At 41.4% G+C, this 20,461-nt stretch overlaps 1 protein-coding gene and 1 long non-coding RNA gene across 4 annotated transcripts in view; both read right to left on the reverse strand.

The window, feature by feature from the left end:
- Positions 1 to 452: 452 nt before the first annotated feature.
- EPB41L4B (erythrocyte membrane protein band 4.1 like 4B) overlaps positions 453 to 20,461 on the reverse strand; it is a 164,814-nt gene continuing 144,805 nt past the window's right edge. For 2 of the 3 annotated variants that reach the window (XM_052704243.1, XM_052704241.1), the window contains 3 exons: positions 6,278 to 6,346; positions 3,579 to 3,742; positions 453 to 1,772 (listed from right to left, as the gene is read on the reverse strand). In XM_052704243.1, the coding sequence (XP_052560203.1) occupies positions 1,703 to 1,772; positions 3,579 to 3,742; positions 6,278 to 6,346 (303 nt within the window). In that variant the 3' untranslated portion in view covers positions 453 to 1,702. The remainder of the gene's footprint in view (positions 1,773 to 3,578; positions 3,743 to 6,277; positions 6,347 to 20,461) is intronic. The other variant, XM_052704242.1, reaches the window with a different exon arrangement.
- LOC128091217 (uncharacterized) lies at positions 11,211 to 18,561 on the reverse strand. Its single transcript, XR_008211301.1, has 2 exons — positions 17,959 to 18,561; positions 11,211 to 13,647 (listed from the first exon to the last, which is right to left on the reverse strand). It is a non-coding gene; the product is annotated as an uncharacterized LOC128091217 (long non-coding RNA).

Genomic DNA, 20,461 nt, shown 5'->3' on the forward strand with positions numbered 1-20,461 from the left:
ACCAGAAGACAGACAGCATACAGGTTGTGTCTGATTACCCAGCAATGTCATCGGAGTGCTCTGAAATCTGCAGTCCAGGTGTGTTTCTATGACTCCTTGTGCCCATTCCTGATGTTGAGCTATATCATTGCATTTTGCATTGCAGATTTCTACCTCACAGTTGTACTGTTTATTTGTCCCCATTTCACCGGTAACCGGAAAGGTTTGGGGTGCTGGATTTTAACTGGGAAGCCTCATGCTAATTTCGTGTCCCAGTAAATCTAAGATAGACAAGTCATTTTATACCTCTAACATTGCAATCCACAGTCATGTGATGCTCTCAAGATTTCTCCTCTCGAAGAGAAGGCAGAAGAGCACAAGCTAACTGAAGGAAACTCAGTCTCACAGCAATCACTTCCCAGCCTCCACACAAACAAACGGGTTAAGCTGAGATAAAGCCATCGTAATCAGTATCAAATTAAGGACAATCTTTTATCTTAGTACAAACCAGAGAACACAGAGTACAGAGTAACAGAAAAATATACATCTTCAGCCATACAAAACACACAAAAGCTTTCCTGTTGGAATAGTATCTCGTAGCTGACAGTCAGTTGTTAGTAGCTTTGTAGGCAACCCTGCACTGCTGGACAGGGGGAAATGGAGAACTGCTCTTTAAAATTTAGGAAACTGTTGGTCATATTACCTGTATACCACAACACACTCCTTGAAGCTGCGGTCCTGCTAATGAGAACACCCACCCAACCCTGTTCCACAAACTATTTGTATTATTTTTAATGTGATCGATAAATCAATGCAGCAGGAAGGTGAATCAGAGAGGGGAAGCACCCTGGCTGTGCTAGCTGTACTCGTGCTGCCCAAGCTTTGTAGCTGGAGCCATCTATGTGTGGGCAAGCCTGAGTGCCCAGCAACATGGGGAAGCTAGAACTTCCCACCAAGTTACAAAAAGTCAGTATCAAGCTAGAGAGTCAGTATCAAATTGCTTTAAACAACTGGTGTTTTTTTCTTAATCATTAATGGAAATAAAGTAAGATTTAGTTTCAGGTTGAGGTTGAGAAGGCAGACTATGGGGAGTGTTGGGTGCGTACACCTGTGTGGAGAGGTGTCCTCCCCCTGCAGCTATTTGTATCTCTGAGTAAAGGTTAAGGTTAGGAATTTAGTAAGACAGCCACTCGTTTTTCTGTGGAGACTAACAGTCCTGGGGTTAGGAAGTAATAATCATTCTTCTGCTTTAAAAACGGTTCTTTAACAAATAGCAGTAGCTCATTGCAATTTTCAGTTGTACAAAATGACATATTTTCTATGTTACTATCAAAATATTCTGCATAACATTAATTTCTGTGCACTTATTAACATATGTACAGAACAGTGTTTCCCAATAGAGATCAGTTTGCTCCTTGCTGATCCTTTTTACCCTAGATTTACCAAAACCAAACCTGAAATTAACTGTGTTAATAGTATAAAATCTCAGGAGAGAGAAAGGATTGAAGGTTTATTTCCCAGCAGCAAACGAATAAAGGAACTCCTTCAAGTTAAAGTCTAGCCAAGACTGAATTTTAACCAACCGTGGTGAATCCAGGCGAGTCAGGAATATCACACGTTTTCCCGATGCATTATGTTGAGTACACAGAAGCAGAGGAATGTAAACAGACAGAAGGCACATGAAAGGCCCCAATCCATTCTCCATCAGACGGAAGCGAGAATTTCATAATTCTGTCATCAAGAGTCTTTTCATCATTTTCTCTCTCTCAAGTTCACGCCTCAGAGTCTCAGCGCTGTGTAATTAATGCACAAACAGCCAATTATGGGAAACACAATAAGTCTCAGATTTCAATTTAAAATAATTAACATTTTTGAAATACCAAAAGAGGGGGAAAAAGGTCAGACTCAATTCAGTGAAAAGGCTGATAACTGATGGCTGATTCAAAAGCTTGATATTTCTGAAGAGCAAACAGAAGCAAGTAGAAAGACACAGAAAAACCCACATGGTTAAACTGTTTATGTTTTAACCTCACTCCTGCTAAAGGCTACCGATTTCAAAGGGAGCTGGATGAGGACTCAAAAAATAAAGCAAAACAGCTACAGTAAATGCCAGCTCTCAAAAGAACGGTGTTACAGCCCTCTGCTCCTCAGCAATGTGTGAGTTGGATAGACATCCACCTACACTGAATTTACTTCACATGCACAGGTCAGGGTAGGGGAAGCAGAGCTTGGATGTCCTTGCTCACACACCAAATCTCTCACTGGGAGTGCCCTGAGCTGCTGGTCCCATTTCTAATAAATAGCAAAAATTGGGAAGAAAAGCAACAGTTTACTGTGTTGTTCTGAGGATTCGGTGGCTAATGCTTGGAAAGCATTATGGAGACATTTTGCCAGTTTTTGTCCATTATGGACAATTATACAATTATAGAATGTCTTAGGTTGAAAAGTACCTTAGGATCACCCATTTCCAACCCCATGCCATGGGCAGGGCTGCCCTTACCAGCTCAGGCTGCCCAGGGCCCCATGCAACCTGGCCTTGAGTAGCTCCCAGAATGGGATCCCCACAGCTTCTCGAGGCACACTGTGCCAGTGCTTCACTGTCCTCTGAGTAAAGAATTTCCTCCTAATGTCTAACCTAAATCTCCCCTCTTTTAGTTTAGCACTACAGCTTCACAATTACACTTTCACTGTAACAACACATTTTAAGGTGAGTTAGAAGTGTTGACCAAGTGTGCAGGTGCAATTAAACCAGTATCTGCAAAAATACTAAACAAATGATAGTGGGAATTGACTGGAAATCCAAAATTGAAGCATCTAACGTATCATAATGCCAAGGAAATATTTTTCTATTCGACATAAGCTTCAGACCTTTTGTGTTCCAAAAGTACTGAGTATATCCACTCCTACATTTGTATTCAGTAAATCATCAGATTGGGAAATTCAGCTTTGATTAAAGTGTGAAATAAGAAGCCAATGTGCAAAACTGATAGGACGGAGGAATAGAAACTGAATGCAGTGGAAAGATGGAATGGCTTGTTTTTCTGAGAAACTGTAAGAAACATCACTGTAGGCTGACATTACAGGAAAAAAAAACAACAAACCGAAACAAAAAAACCCCAAGAGAACAAAGTAAGAAAACAAGAAAACCGGTGTCTGTTTTTTATTTAGAAGGGCAGATATTTCTTAATTTCAGCTTCCCCCCCATGGACATTTAATATCAAAAAACAAATTGGAATATAGCAATTATTAAAGGAAAACCGTAGTTCAGGGAAAATGACTTGTCTGAGGAAAATCTGCACAACCTTTTCTCTCCAGGCCATTGACTATATAAATGGTACACTGCTGGCTGCAGCAGTTAATTAAGTTCTTGTGGTTTTGTTTTGTTTTTTTGTTTCTCTTGCCTCAGAGATGTGAGGTCTAGTTACTTCCCTACAAAACCCACCTCTTCTGAGTATCGAGAAGCAACTGAAAATCTTTTGGTATCGGGGGTAAAAAGGCACTTTAGAAAGAAGGTGAACTTTCCCCACTGCAGTTAAGACAGAAAAAGAGATATCTCACCAATTCCCTTATGCACAGAGTGTGAAAGAGCTGCACAGTACCTGTCCGCCAGCGATATCGGTTTATGTGACATGTATATTGTCTGCACTGTTGGAGTCGGCACAGGCTCTGCCAGGGATCTCAGAACAGGAGATTTCGGTACCGGCGAAAGCTTGGGAGATGACTGCACCGCACAGCACTGCAATTTGCTGTCTGTGAACTCTGCCTACAAAAGATGCACACAGACAGGGAAAGAAAAGAGTGTAGATTAGCTTCTACTGCTCTTGCTCACTTCAGTCCTGTTCATTGCCAAACCCTCAATACCAGCAGCTAATAAAGAGAAGGAGAGGCTGCAGCTTGCAGTGCACGAAGCTGCACGAAGCTGCGTGTTCGTGGAGCGGCCAACTCTGCTGTCAGCATTCACAACTTACTGTCAGGGACTCTTTCTTGTGCCAAATCACAGTGGGTAGCACTAAGCTGTATGTGTGATCTGGGAAGATCATGGAGCAGCTGCAGGCTGCCAGTACCTTGGGACCTTTGGGGTGCACTCCTGCTGGATTTCTATCATGGCAACTTCTGTTCAGACTTTGCAGCAGGGAGGAAGAAAAGTCACCATCATAAGGGAGCATATGATATTTATCCAGCTATGTAAATAGCAAATTTCCTTTCTTAATTTTTTTCCTCAAAATCTGCAAGCCACATGGCATTAATGCTTAAAAAAAAAAAAAACAAAAAACAAAAAAAAACAGAAATTCAACCAGTGGTACAATTATTTGGGCCTAGGAAAGCATAGCTGTATTAGGTTCATTTTCTTTCTGTCCTTCTTAGCATGTCCTTGCTCGTGTTTCAACTAAAAGCATGTGATGTGCTCCAAGAGAAGCTCTGAAGCAACGGGAATTCCATCAATTCCATGAAATTAAGAAAATGGAAAGAGTAAAAGCAACTAAAGAAAGTCTCCTTCCTTAATCCCAGTCAATCTTATGTGTAAATACTAGCTAATATATCCTGTTCAGACTCCTCCCTCACTCATCTTTTAGAGCTCAGCCTGACAGGCTACAGGGACATCACTTTGGTATTCCATCCTCTAAGCGATGAGTATGAGCAGCAGCACTACCTGTGAAGCTGATGTAAGTTCTCCCAGCCCTACTGAAACAGCAGTGCTATGGCAAATTACACATGCTAAAGATTTGTCCTGAGTCCTAAAGTGTGTTTGCTTGGGATAATGGTTTTACTGTACATATCCCATGCATCTTTTTATATATGTATGCATTTACATATATACATATGTTTGAAAAAAATATTTTGCTGGTCTAAACAGATACAATTCCATTAACTTAAGTCTGTGTGACTTCTACCCACTGGCAGTACGGCCATTAAGCCTACTTGAAATTTCTGAAATTTAGAGGGGTTCCTGGCATGAACCTTCTTTTTAAAGATTATAGGAAACAAAATTCTGTGCTTTTTTTCCTCAACATCATTGCAGATACACCACAAAAGTAGAAGCCATGACCTCAATAACATTTCAATGTTCTGTTCCAAGCAAAATAAATGAATAAATAAGAAAAAGTGAAGGGGAAGCAGGGAAAAGGAAAACAAAACAAGGAACTGGAGTCAGAAATGCTGGTAGCCATCAGGGACTATGTCTGGAGGATACTTGAGTGATATCCAGCTGCAGGACTAACTCTACCTTTCAAATACTTTGCTGGGGAAAAGCAGCATTTAGATCCAGTCCTATGATCAGGTTTATTGTGAAAGAAAAGCCTCTTTCTTTAAATCAGTAAGTGCAGCCAGTCAGTGCATATGGCCCAGCAGTGAGTTACACTACTCTGATTCTGTGCTGGATATAGATTGCTGCTAGCAGTAAAAGCTATGGTTGAAGTCTGAAATGCTTGATTCTGTCGATGTAATTTGACAAAACAGAAGTTGCTGCGGTTTACTACTAGAGGCAGGGAACGTTGCTTACAAACCAGAACCACTCCTCATACTGGAAAGAATGGGAAGGGTTATAATCAGAGTTCCACATCCCATATTGCATTATATTAAGTGCTCAAAAATCTTTTAAAATTCTCTGAATTACCTGTAGATTATTTTGTCACACTTTTTACATAATGTTCTACCTTTAAAGTAGGGCTTGGATTGGGCTTCTTTTCGAGTTGTCTAATGATTGTTCATACTCACACACAGTTTACCAAAAGCTCTAAATCCCACCATCTCTGAAAGTTTAGTAAGAATTAAGTCTAATATTTGACTCGGGTTATTAAGTAAACGCAGGAGTTTAAACAAGGATACCACTGTAGTCATCAACATGCTAACTATAATTCTTCCTCAAAATTCAGATGCAAATTCGGTGAAAATCCGGCTTCTTTTTGTGATGGCACAGCAGGCAGTTTCAGGCAGCAGGCCATGCAGTCGCTAGAGAGAGGACTAAGTCATCTATCCCACACCCTTGGAAAGATGCGGTTGAGCTTCGCAGCTTGTGCTGCCCTCAGCAGCTCTGAGCGGAGCAGTGTTTGGGGACTGGCTGCATTAGCAGTGAGCTTCATCAGTTGACTCTTAGTCCTCTGTCCAGTATGCACCAATATCTGAATGCAGGCACGTTCATTATTTGCATAATGGGAATATTTAACAGATTTGCACTCTAAAGTCTGCTTGGAGTTTATCTTTTTTTGAGGACTGTTTAACGCATATGTTTCTAATACTGTTAAATTATTCCTTGGAATTGTGTTAAATACACAACTTTTCAGTTGCACATTCTACTTACAGAAAACTGTGGTACTGTTGTAAAAGGATCGAAAAAAGGATTAGATGTATCAGCAGGGAATGTCTTTATCTTTAAAAAAGATAAAGAAAAAGATGTTACTTTCAGAGCATAAAAATGGAAAAGAAAAAAAAAAAGCAGCAAAGCATTGCAACTACAGTGACACATCCAACAAATCAGAGCAGTTCAGCAGCGCTTGGACCAGACCAGAAAAGACCCCTCCAGAAATGCATACAGAAACCTGATGAGGAACAGTCAAAGCATAAATATGAAAACCTGAGAGACACAAATTTGTTATGCACACGAAGTACCTTTCAATCCTGTAAACAGTCATCAGATCATTACCTGCTTCCTTCAGTGAGCACCACATTGTAAAATATGCAATATAAAGTACAGGAAACTTTTTTTTTTTTTTTTTTTTCTTTTTCTTTTTTTTTTTTTTTTTCCATTGCAGAAACTTCATCTGAAGAACTTTATTTATGCCATACATATTTCGGACCTCCAAATTTTCTGTTACACAGTTGCTGCCCAAGACAAACAATCACTGAGATGGGATCGAAAGACAACTCTCTGTAAAACAAGCCCTGTGGACAGTGGTTTGCTTCAGGCATTTGCTGGGACCTGGCTGCCTGCATCCAGCTGTGGGCTGCCAATCAGGGATGAGTTTTGGGGGTTTTCATCACAGGACTTGGGGTCACAGTCAGAGATGAGCATGCCCCTGGTCCCCTGGGCAGAGAGGGCTAAGAATGACCAGGGCTCAGCCCCAAGCATACTGTTACTTGCCCCACGGCCTGCTGGAAGTCACTTCTGCCCTTAGAACTACTTCAAATGTTAATGGAAATTAAGGAAACATTCAGAGTGGAAGCAACTTCTGCCCTGCTCCACTGCACGTGGTGTTTCTCATGATTTTCCTCTGGAGTGCAGACATTTCTCATTCATTCAACAGGAAGATAAAATATCAGATGCTTTGAATGGCACTTCACGCTTTCCATTTTAGAAAAAAAACCCACATTTTTTCAGTGTACAGGTGTGTTTTTCACTTTATTATAGAAAACGCTCTGCATTTGGTGTGCATGTTTTCAAGCATAATTCACTACCTCCAGCTACAGAACTGCTGTTGGATAATCAAGACAGCTAGCCTGAGGACCCTAAGCCCTTGTAAGCCAAAGAAAAACCTGAAATTATGACATCAAATATAATTAAGTGTATAGTGTTTATTTTGCAAATAAAATAACAGAAACATATTTGGCTTATAAGGATGCCCAGGGAAATTAACAGCCATCTGTAGGGCTGCTTCTGCAAATACATGGAATTAGTCTGGCCTTAATTGTCAGGCTTCATACACACACGGATTATAGACGGCAAAGATACATGCCCTTTTTAACAGAACAGAGGTGGCTATAATCACAGAGGTGCAAGTGAACAAACAACTGTGCAAAGGAAAAATGTTTTAAATTACAATTTCCTGTGCAAATACATTCAAGAAAATCTCACTTTTTTAAATGGATGTATGTATAATCTTGTCTTAGTAAAGTGTATGTTGCTGGTTGAACCTACTCTTGGCATTGACACAACAGTCCTTGCAGGTACAAACAGTACAGGACAAAGCACAGGCATGCTCCGCTACAGATACAGTCTTTTATCCAAGGGCAGAGCAGCACAGGGATGGACAATTGATTGCTCATAGATAGGCAGGTTGAGTCTGATGTGCTACAGGCAACATCTTTCTCATTTTGCAGGTTGGGCTCATTAAGGAAATGAAGAGCAGTTACGGAATATAGAAAAGAAAAATGACACAGAACAATTTTCAGGAGCCCACTGAGGTTTGGGAGCAGAGGTGTACAGGGAAAGCCAGCCCTGGCAGCACGCCGGGGCATGTAGCGGTGCAGAGATCCTTCTTGTAAAATCAGTGCTGTGAACTGTGCCTATGGCAGAGGCCAGCAAAAACCAGATAATCTGGCTTAGTTATCAGCAGGAATTCCTCTCTAAAGGAGCTGTGCTTATTTAATCTCAGGAATAAAACAATCCTGACAAATGAAAGGCTCTGTAGGTTCCAAACCCACCAATTTCCGGCATTTTAATGAAGCTGAAAACAGAAATTAAGGGACAGAGGGAAAAAAATAAAGCATAAATGTGTTCAATTTAAGAGTGAGAAAGAGAAGCCATCCTGCTCAGCTTTTAGGATTTAGTCTTTCTTTTTTCATCTTGTTTCTTTCTGCTGCTCAGATGGCACAGTTTGAGCAATTTGTTAGTTTGCCTGCCCTCAGCTTTGATAAGAGCACTGTTGCTGCCTGCTCAGTGCTGTGAGAGGCCCTTATCTATTCATAATTTGAGAAGGAAATGGGTATCACATCCTAATCCACCCAAGTGCAGAAAAATTCATTATACTCAAGAATGCTTGAACCTGGAGAGGAATAACCACATGCATCAGTACAGGTTAGGGGCTGACCTGGTGGAAAGAAGCACTGCGGAGAAGAACATGGGTGTCCTGGTGGATAACAGATTGGCCATGAGCCAGAAACATGCCCTGGTGGCCGAGAAGGCCAATGGGATCCTGGGGTGCATTAAAAAGCGTGTGGCCAGCAGGTCGAGAGAGGCGATCCTCCCCTCTTACTCTGCTCTGGTGAAACACATTTAGACTACTGTGTCCAGTTCTGGGCTCCCTGGATCAAAAAAGACAGATCTCTTAGAAGGAGTCCAGCAAAGGGCCACAAAGATGATTAAGGGCCTGGACCGCCTCCCATGTGAGGAAAGGCTGGGTCTGTTCAGCCTGGAGAAAAGAAGACTGATGTCTATAAGTACCTAAAGGGAGGTGGGAGGCAAATGCATGAGGCCAGGCTCTTCTTGGTGGTGTGTAGCAATAGGAGAAGGAGTAATGGCCTAAAACTTGAACATAGGAAGTTCTGTAATAACATGCAGAAGAACTTCTTTACAATAAGGGTGACAGAGCACTGGAAAAGGTTGCCCAGAGAGATTGTGGAGTCTCCTATGTGGATATTATATTCTAGATCCATCTGGACACCTTCCTTTGTGACCTACAGCAGGGAACCTGCTTTAGCAGGGGTGTTGGACTAAATGATCTCTTCAGGTCCCTTCCAACCTCTGCAATTCTGTAAAATGGGGAGGAAGTAAGGAAAAGCATCAGTTAGGCATCTGGCTTACATAAAACTGCATTTGGAAATCTGAAAGGCCATTTTACTCAAGAATACACATTAGCCTTCTTGTGCATGTCCACTATGCCCACCAGTGGGCTGAGGACAGCAGCTGCACCAGCCCCTGAGAGGGGGAAGAAAACCCTGCCTGCTCCTGCCTCACCATTCCAGGAGAGCGGTGTTGATGTCAGTCACTTCCTGAGCCCTGCCTTGGGGATGGATTTATTGTGTAGTGTCAAAACTCCAAGTAGCTCAGAAAACAGAACTGCTCCCTGACTAGAACCAGAGGCCAAGACCTAAATGTCACCACCTGGGGACTGAGAAGGGAAGAGGAGCACAGCCACCTCCACAATCTATGGCAGATCTGCTGTTCTTCCAATCCTGGAGACCTTCAGGAGCTTCCAGGCTTCATCTGGGATTGCAAATGCAAAGGGACGAGGGAGAAGGAAGGACCACCTGGTATACAGAGGCTGCAGAAACATCATGAGCAACAAGAGGACAGAGCTGCGTTCTTGCATAGATAGACTTTCAAGTGTAGAACAAGATCTTAACCACACCTGTTCTCCCCACAGGAGTGAAAACCGTCTTACAGACAAAGTCACAACCACAAAACAATTTTAAAATAAGGCCCTGGAGGTACCTGTCATGTCACAGGGGCATGGCGTAGAAAGGGAGTGAAGGCTCTGCATGCCCCAGCAGCCCTGGACATGCTGAGGGCTCATTTCACAGCCTTGCATGCCTTGCTTGAATGCTCAGGGTGTACCACCATAGCAGAACTGCATCGGACAAGTAGCTCCTTGTCTCGAATGTTTAGCTTGGCAGGTTGAGAATTTACTAAGCTTAAAAGAACACTTGGCTCTTAAAAAAAACAAAACAAAACAAAACAAAAAACCAAAAACCTGTGAAAATTATCTACAGATAATTTGCTGCTAGTACTCAAAGATTCTTGTTACACTATTAGCTGTCCATTGGGCTGACATATTTCGGAGATATCTGTCACAACTAGAAAGAATTAACAGCATTAATTTTCCTTGAAATTTGTACTGCACATTAGAATGAAGGAGGTTGGAGGAAGAAAACGGACAACACGATGAGAACATTTTCCTTCTCTGAGCATTTGTGCAAAACGTTCCTCTGGACAGTTTAAAATCTCAGTAAAAACACTTGTACTTTCCTGATACACCTTTTAAATGGGTTAGAAGGAAAAGAAAATGAATGTCCTCATAAAAGCAAACAGAAGTGCAGAGAGACAAAGTGAGAATTCCCACCTGAAATGAAAACTGCAGGAGACTGGTGGAAAGTGAGTCAGTAGTTGGAATGTGTTAAATGATATAAAATTAGCTATTTTGGGTATTTCTATCAGAGGGGAATATTAAGAATGTCTTTGCTACTACAAAAAAGAAAAATGGTTTCCATGCTTTAGGGAACAGTGTGCTTAATTTGGATATCTTCTCCTACATTTAGAGTACCCAGGATACCCACTGCCCTGCCACAAGACATTCTACCAGGGTCCGATACCATGTTGTGCTGTTGACGTGCAGCCACTGTTCTTCACTCCCCTTGGCTTTATGCCCATCCCATGCACCTTGACCAGAGGCCTTACAACGCACTGGAGAGGCTATGTGCTGTCAAGAGATGTGCACTGTGGCTTTGTACACTGGCCAGACACAAGGCAAACTGTTGGCCAAACACTTCAACAGCTTCCTGTGCCTCAGAGCAAAAGCAGAGCTGCTAACACCTGAAAGGTGTTAGTATCTCTTTCAGTATACGCATACAGCCAGAGGAATATTCTGCGGTGCTTTATTTAAAAATACATGCTATAAGATAAACACTGTCACCTCCTTCCAGCACAGAGATTTGTTTCTGCTTTTCAAACTAGAGAAAGACAGCACCCGAAACTACTGGAATACATTGCATTAGCATTCCCCAGTCCTGACGAGTGACACACTTAAAGTACAAGTTACCCATTAGACTCACTTTCCAAAAAGTGATACAATTCTGGACCCTGTAATCATTCAGTACAGCTCCTGCCTGCTGTCATATCTTTTCAGTGGCAAAAATGAATAACGAGGTGGAAAACGTGAAAACAAAAGGGCTCTTGGTGTTTTTAACCACGTGATACCCTAATGGCCAAACAGATTATTTTGAGTGAAAGTAGTTCCTGGTTCCAGCAATTACTCAAGTTGTACCAATCCCAGTTCACTCACTTTATGTGACAATAGAAATAGCATGATAGGTAGACATTAAACACTGCCTGAGTGCACAGAGCAAAAAATCAGTCCAATAAACCTGTGACAGAATAGAGATCTTAATCAGTAATACCATTGCTTAATCAATCTTGGAAAAGGCTGTATGAACGAAATGCCCTGATGAACCAAACTAGGTGTGAGTCCCACATGTATTGTATCCCAGAATACCTCCTTTACAAGGAAGGTAGGATTTCTTCTGCTTGTTGAACTGATATCCAGGTGTCAGTGTCAGCAGACAGATTCAATTCACATACATTGAAGAGGGGCAGTTGTGCAGAAACGTGGCATTGAAAACTCCCTAAGGCACTAAATGTGAAGTTTCTGAAGAGGATGGGTTTCTGTGCTCAGCCAGGGAAACACCATGTGTTTGTGATCACCCTGTCTTCTGCTGTTCCTTCTGTGGAGATAACACTGTGACATCTCTCCCCCAGCTCCATCTGGTCTTCGGGTCTCCCTTGCTCATCTTGCAAAGAACTGACAGGGACTGGAGTTTGAGAATTTGCTTCAGACAACCACCACTGGCATCTAAAAACCAGCCTAAGTGAATCCAGCTGTTTGACTCTTCTGACTTACTATTTGGCCTGGGCTTCCACACAACGCAGGACTGCAGTACCAAGCTCCCCTTCCCACAGGTCCCAAAAATGTCTTATTGGTAAATTGAGACTGTGCCACCTTGAGAACTATGTTCATTCCCTGGTGTCCTCTCTGAGCCAGGCTCTCTTAGGTGCCCCTTGGATGACGAGCATTCTGTTCCTCTGCCCACTGCTGCACATCAGCCCTTCTGTGAGCCTTGCCCTGGGCTGATTTCACCCATCCTGGAATGTGGCTGACAGCAGATGCTATCTTGATGTCTCACCTGACCTTGCAGAATAGGACTAATACTTTCCATCAGATACTTGCCTTCTTTTTAGAGTCACTTTACTCAACCCTTCCTACCAGGAGGTGTTGTCAAGAAGTGGCTGCATGGCTCCTTGGCTGGGTTCCAGTGATCTCTGGCTCCCAAATGGATGCTTAAGAGAGTTCATGGAAACGATGTACGTGGCTCAGCCTCTGCTGGAGCTTGGCTTTGCTGAAGCCATAACATTTTGCAGATCTTAACACATAGCAGTTTGTGATTATAGTATAAACCATATACTATTTAGAAGTAGCTCTGAAAACATAGTAGTAAAGATAAAATTCTGAATCTTCATGCCAACTTTTGTACTAATTTGCAAGGACTAATTTGTGTTGGTATTAGCAGCTCTCTTATGCTGCCCTCACAGATAGAGAACTCTGTTGGTCTTTGCTCTAAGGATTGTACTTCTGGGTTGATAACAAAGTGGTTTCAGAGGTTCTGGAGTCAAAGATGGAAATACCATTATTAAGTCAGCACAGTATTTCTACAGCACATCGGAAAGGAGTGCATGTCCTGGCTCAGCTTTACAGTGTAGCTTTGCCTTGAGACTATGTTGGAGAAGACATTTAATTCTTGAAAAGAATTCAGAGTAAGGACAATTCAGATATGATGAAAGCATGACGGTGTCCACACTGTCACAGTCCTCAGGATTTCTTTTACTGATACTGTGAAGGTGAACAAGCTTAAGCAGAACATAATCTCAGCATGGGCTGCCAGCCTAGTCAACATCCCCTCAGGAAAATGTGTGAAGCAAAATGATGTCACAGTCTTGCTGCACTGGCTAAAATACAGTTTAAAAACTCCAGCATTTGTTCAGTCTTTGTTTATAACACAGAAATGAAGCAAACAAAAAGCAGTAGTCGCATTCACTGGAAGTGGTTTTTTTCCATCTTTGCTGCAAAGTTAGTTGTTAGTTAGTTGTTAGTTGCTAGGACAGCTAATGCAAAGATATCTTTTTTGCCCCTTGATCTCTACCAGTGAAATCAACGGTGGTCCAGATGCCTAGATTGCAAGCATAGCCAACAAAATCAAGTGGCATCTTCTGCAGATGAAGGCTTTTGTCACAGAAGAAAGTCACTAAAGATGGATAACATGAAGAGGAGGAAATGAGTACTGTGATTCCTGACATGTTAGAGGGTCCCAAGTAAGCCATACACTTCCCAATTTGACTGCCAGCAGACAGAATACTATATATGCATTTTGTATCAGGTGGAAACACACCACTAGCCTTACCTGATTATTTCTAGGAATAGGCACTGACAGCTCATCATCCAGTAACATTTCAATCATTTGAATGGAGATTTCAAACCCAGGTACATATCAACAAAGGCTGTCTATTAACCACATAACATGAATGCACATTTTCAAAAGCATCAGCATCATATTCACCTGCTGAAAAGTTGTGATAGTTTGATGCAAACAATGCACTGCCTGATTCTTGACCAACACAAACAGTTTATCTTTCTATTGTGATCAATCTCTACTTATATAACAGCAAAATCTGGCTGAAAGTCCTTAAGTGTCCAGAATCTCAACCAACTGTGCTCTCCTCAAATATCAATACATTGAGGAATATTTTGCATTAATTTTCTGTCCTATTTTTATGGGCTATTAAGCTCTGTCTAAATCCCCATGAGTTTATACAATTCATTATTCTAAAGGAAAAGAACAGCAGAGGTAGGTTAATATCAGTGGTGCTGCAGAAGAAGTAATAAAATGACAAGCTGGACCACTTTTTAATATGTCTATCCTGAAAGACACTTGAGCTTATTTTCAACCTCAGTGCATGACCTACACCAGTGACTACTGCAGCCTTGATCTGTGCATATGCCTGGAAACTTTGGCCCCCTCATGAAATGGGATTTACCAGATACACAGAAATGCTGACTGCTGCATTGTGCTGCTGTTGTTAGTCTCACCACTGTAACAGTCGGCCCTGAATTGGGCTCCACATGACAGTAAGCCAGTGCCATAGTAGAATGTCACCCTTTCCAACATGAATCCTAAGAACAAAGCACTGCTTCTTTAAATATTGTGGATAGAAAACTATTTGATCCTACCTTTGAGACCAACTTGATTAGAAGTTACAATTCCATAAGCAACAATGCCTTGTTTGATTGAAGATTGTGCAATCCCATATCTTGTAAATTTTTTGTAGTATTTGCTACGTATAAAAACTTATTTATTCATAACCTCATGGTCTTGGCTATGGAGTCATCCAGATTGCCAACCACAGAGTGCTGAAAAAAGGGAAAAGCTCTGCCTTGTATGAAAGTAAAATCTTGGGGCAAGTATTCAAACTTACTAAGCAAATACATATCTGAAATCAAACACATCGTAATACTTTGTGAATTCAGTGCCACAAAACACATTACAGTCCTCTGTGTTTGTCAGGTCCCTCATTACAGCAATCTGGCATCAAAGAAAACGCGTTATTCCTTTTCCCAGTTTATTTCCATCTTTTCAAGAACAGATTGGGATGCTACCTTAAAAGCCACTGTTCTCAGGCATCTTCCATAGCTAATGAGATTAGTCCCAGCCAAGGGATAATCCCAATCGATTAGGGCTATTAGCGCACAGCTCACTCATAATTACAGCAGAAATTTCTCCTGTGGACTGAGAGGAAAAGCAGAGTTCTTCTGTTTGGCACAGGAATGACAGCACTTTGAACACCAGAAGGATACTTTGCCACTTTGACCAGAGCTCTACTTTCCCATAATTTGTTTACTGCACTGAAAATCCAGAGAGTCCCTTATTAAAGACATCTCTTTGAAGGCAACTGAAAATTATAATGCTACACTGGACAGCAAAGGAAGAAGGAAATGAGAGAGAGGCTAAACAACAACAGTTCTGCCCCTGGAGATCTGCTTGTGGCACTAATTCAGGGGAAGGAACACACTGTGAAAAACCGTCACAGCAGATCCTGATCCCCAGTCAGGGGCTTCCTGCCAGTCCCAGTGGGAGCTTGCAGGTAAGCCAGACTAGGAGCTGTCGATTTCCTGCAAGGAACATTTCCAGCTCTGCTGCCTCCCAGAGCCTCTCCCAGCACCACGTGATGGAAGCCAAAACACACTGTTGACTGGCAACCTCTGATGATGTTATTGTCCTTTGGGCATTACCGTTAACTCATTCAATTCAGAAAAAAAAAGAAAAAGCCTTGAAGCCTTTCTAAATTGTAAGAGGAGAAGAAGCTGGTCCTGTCAACAGCATAACTGGGGAGTAATTAGATGTTTCACTAATGTTTCACTAGAGTGACTGCTCTTTCTCCCTCAGAGCACTGGGATAGCTGAAGTCTGAGAGCTGATAAACTCTACTTTCATAGACAGGTGGGTGTTAATATTTATTTATGCATTAATCTTTGCCTGCTGCTTTAGGAGTCTTACATCCATGAGCTCAGGAACTGGCTATTTTTGGTGTGGGAATGTGCCTACTTCAGCCACACTGTAGATGTGAAGGAAAGCCTTTACGTGCACTGCCTAAGCATCCATACTATTGGTGAGGGAGAAAGCACAGTTCCCCTCACATTTTTTTCAATCCACTAGCAGCAAGACAGGAGACATCTGAAAGGCAAAATTGCTTTAGAAGCACTTGCGAACACCTGGCTCTGTTGATCACTGACATTTTGGAGAGCCTTGTTTGAAGTCTGGGCAGCTCAGTCGCTGATGCAAACACACAAACTATGTCTTGAATGTGTGTTCCTGAGCTTCACCATTATTGATTCTGACAGTTTGCTTGATTTGAATGCAGCATGAGATGAGTGCCAAATTACACACAAATTTAGGTGGTCAGAAGCCCACTGCACTTGGCACACAATTTCCTATCTCCAGCAGCGCCAACAAGGTTTGCAGCAGGACAATGCTCATGTGCATGCCAGATAGCACAGGCAGCTCTTTCTCTTATGCCATCTTGGTAATACCTGTCGCATTGCTAAAAGTGGCCAGGTGATGTTCCAGTGCATCAGAGAGCTTGCAAGACTCTAGCCAGTTTTGGGTTGGGTTTTGTTTTGTGTTTGTCTTTGTTTGTTTTTGTTTGTTTGTTTGTTTGCAAAGGAACAACAAATGACTAATTTGTTAAACATGTTTTGGAGAGGTTCACCTTCCTGACCTCATGGGCTGTTCCTCCAACAAGGATGTTTTGGTCTTGTATTGCTGAATGTGAGATGACTGTCATGCCACACAACAAGTCATAGACGCACAGTTCTTCCATAGCAATGGTTTTCTGGACAAGTTCCAGGCAATAACTAATCAGCATGCTAGAACTGCTTCCTTGTCAGAAGATTTAAACAGCTATGATGTAACAGACATCTACCGCCACTGATTTTTTTTTTTTTCCTTAGCCCCCAAAAATTTAACATTTTGTTTTTCAGAGAGTGATACAAGTGAAAATGAACTGAACGTAACACTTCCTATTGTGTTGAGTAGTTTTCAATCCAGTTATCACAACAGTTGACTGTCTGAAGTTAATCAACTCTTTTTCTTCTTAATGACTAATTAATGATTTTCCAATTATGATTTAAGGTATTTGGGTTGAGGAACAGAAACTGTGCAATTACCAGAAAAAAATATCTGAGATTTATATAAACTGAAATTCATCAGTTTATCTTACTGTGTATTTCTGTTATTGCCATTCCTTTGAGTTATAAGACTGTTGTAGTATGCTCTGTACAAAGGCAAAGCAATTCCCGATGAAAATCTCACAAGTCAATGACTGGACCTCATTTTTCCTTTCCTTTCCTTTTTACTAGTAGATAGGCTACAGCAAATTTAAATAGGTATGTCTCAGCAGGAGATTTTTTCACTGTTGTGAATAACAGTGAAAAGCAGAGGACAAATCAGTAGATGACAGAAAGCTGTTGATCACACGGGTACTGCTAATGGTTCATCAGAAGAGACTGCTATTGGATCTGTGTAGGAATTCTTATCAGAAAATGCCTTTTCATTTAAATTGAATGTGATTCAAAAAAGAATCAGACTGATTTGATTTTTTTTTTCTATACTTACAAAGAAAAAAAAAAGTTTTTATATTCTAAGAGGAGGTATCAGTATCTAATTTAGAAATGACTTCTTCTTTGGAAACCTAAGTTCATTGAAACTGAGTAACAAACATGACCTGAAACTGAAACAGTTAAAAACTGCTGGAATGAAAGCATTCAAAACCCGCCTGTTACTTCTCTACCTTCCCACTATTCTCTGAGATTTGATTCAGGCTATTTCTTTGGAAAGAAAATGTAGACAACCACATTTTACTTTAATTCAAAGTAGAAAAAGAAGAAAAGATTTCCTATCAATTCTGATTATTCAGCTGAATGGTTGTTACAGTTGGTGTTACAGCTGAAAAGATTATCGTGGTGAAAATAGGAAAAGAAACAAACAGGAAAGGAATGCTCACCTGTATCCAAAGATCTAGGTTCACAGGAAAGACTCCACAAGGGAGGGACCTCCAAAAAGAAATCCTTCCCCAGTGGCAGTCAGCCCTTAAATGGGGTCTAGGAGGTCACACAGCTGAATTGCCTTCACCTGTGCTCCCACAACTGACTCAGTCCTTCGCTCAGTTGATCAGTGGTTCAGGCTGTGACTCAACAGTTCCCATACAGCAGTAGATAAAAAGAAAGTTTACTTGCTCTTTTTGCTATCTTTACAAGTTGAGACACCCTCTAGATAGTCAGAAAGCAGCTCAGAAAGCTGATGTTTGCATTTTCACTTGCAGCTTGGAGGCTTTCAATTGAGATTCCACAGAACAGCCAAGCAGTTAGCATCACGCTTGCTAACACACTGGAAAAATGTGAATTAGAATTATGCATATATCACTTCATTAGTGTTGGAAAGAAAATAAATACACAGTGGTTACTCACTGGAGTCTAGACGCAATTGTCCCCACTCTTACTGAAGAAGAGAGATTACAAATTTCACAATTGCTGAGACAAAAAGAATGATGTACGTACTTCTCAGGCCAAAGAAAAAGTGATTAATATGTCTTTATCAAAAGACTGAAGCAAACTATCAAAAAGATATATCTACTTTCAAGTAGGCTTTAGAATAGAAGTGGAACCTTTTTCTATTACATGGATTACTGTAGAGGAAGAGGAGACTCAGCCAGTACAGCCAAAGGTTATTGCTCTACGTCTGAAAAGCCCAGTGTGTCTGTTTGCTTTTATTCTTCTTAGGAAGATGTTACAGCTGTTTACTGCTGCTGAGGATATGAAACACGTTCACTTGAAAAATAAAGCAATAATTTAAAATTAAAAAAAAAAAAAAAAACAACAGACAAATGTTATTTGCAGGTTTATGCAGGTTCTAAAAGATTTGCTAAGGATTTGCCCACTAGATGTTAGCCAATTTAAAATCTCTGCTTGCATTTACCTCATCCCCTCATTTATTCTCATGTTCATTTCAAGCAAAAAAGAAAGCTACTGCTGTTGTGGAATTACCATGTTTTTGATAGGGAGGCAGGAGAAAGAGGCTGTAGGTAGCATTTTTATTTTTTATTTGTTGTTAAGCTACAATAGCCTTTGCAATTCTCAAGTCATCATAGAATCGCAGGATGGTTGATGTTGGAAAGGAACTCTGGAGCTCTGCTGGTGCAACCTCCCTTAACTTGAGGTTAAGGAAGGCAAAGTGGTGGCAACCTATATTATTCTGTAGATATTTAGGATAGCTTTGGGCTAAAAATGTTCATTACACTGATTATACAAAAAGAGAAGCATAGTCTTTCACTGCCCCTCCTGTGGTGTCCAGCAGGTTTGGGTGCTTTGTATTGTCTGGGAGCTACTTCCCCAGTACCATCTCTGTCTGTTGATTTCTAGTCACTTATTGCAGATGGCCATATCCTAAAGTCCTTCTCATAATTTCATCAGACCTCATTTTAAAATTACTTAACTGCCAAAGCAGTCCCATTTGGAGTTCTTCTCCACAAGCTACGCTGCTTACAAATGTACTTTATCACTCTGTTGGTCCTCAGGAGAAATTCTGTGGTTTCATGGAGGATTTGACCTAAGCTAAATCATTTTGTTTCTGGGGTCAGTGTTCAGTGGGATCAATGAGCTGACCCAATTCCTGTCACAGCCACACAAAGGAGGATCTATGTGTGCATCTGTGACACTACCTCATCCTTCAGCTTCGTAGGCAGCCCTTCACAAGCTGCTCTTAAACCACTGGATGAGCACAGCAAACGTGTCCCAGGGCAGCAGCCTCACGGGCTTCAGTTATAGAGCAACAGGGTGTCACTGACCATTCTCCTGACTATCTCTCTGTGGGCCCATGGGTGGTAGAAGAGCCACCATCTTCTGGTGTAAATGCCTTGTGCTGTAACCGGCTTCTCAGGCGAGCTTGACCATGTGACAGGCCTGCTATGAAGGACAGCCCATGTTCTAAGCTCCAGGACCAGCTCCCCTTGCGTGATGAGGCAGAAACCAGATTTATGGGCAGGCTTTGTTCATTTAATGATTTCTTCTGGGATGGGGCAGGCGCATGGAATGCTTGAGGACACTTACAAAGGCACCTTAAAATGTACAGAAATGACTAAAAATAATTGTACATGGCAGGTTTTATCACCTCTCCAGGAAAAAAGCTCATGCCCTCTTGATCCAAACTATCTTCTGACATTGCATCTTTACTGTCATCACAAGTTTTATTAAAAGCCAGCCAGTGAGTCATTCAGTATTTAAAAGCAGTGAATTACAGAGCAGGCACATTGCAGCATCATACACCTGCACTCTCTTCAACTCAACACCTTCCCCCTCTTTTTGGTATCTTTTTTTGCTCATGTACACATCCCATCCAATTTATCACAGTGTCCACTGGTGCATAGTCAGCGGATTTTACCTTCTGGATATTTTCATTTTTTACAGAAATCACTTTCAATTAGTTTAAGAAATAGGGAAGCGTTAAATCAT

Source organism: Tympanuchus pallidicinctus, unplaced genomic scaffold (assembly GCF_026119805.1).
Source record: "Tympanuchus pallidicinctus isolate F22 unplaced genomic scaffold, pur_lepc_1.0 scaffold5, whole genome shotgun sequence".
Taxonomy (NCBI): Eukaryota; Metazoa; Chordata; class Aves; order Galliformes; family Phasianidae; genus Tympanuchus; species Tympanuchus pallidicinctus.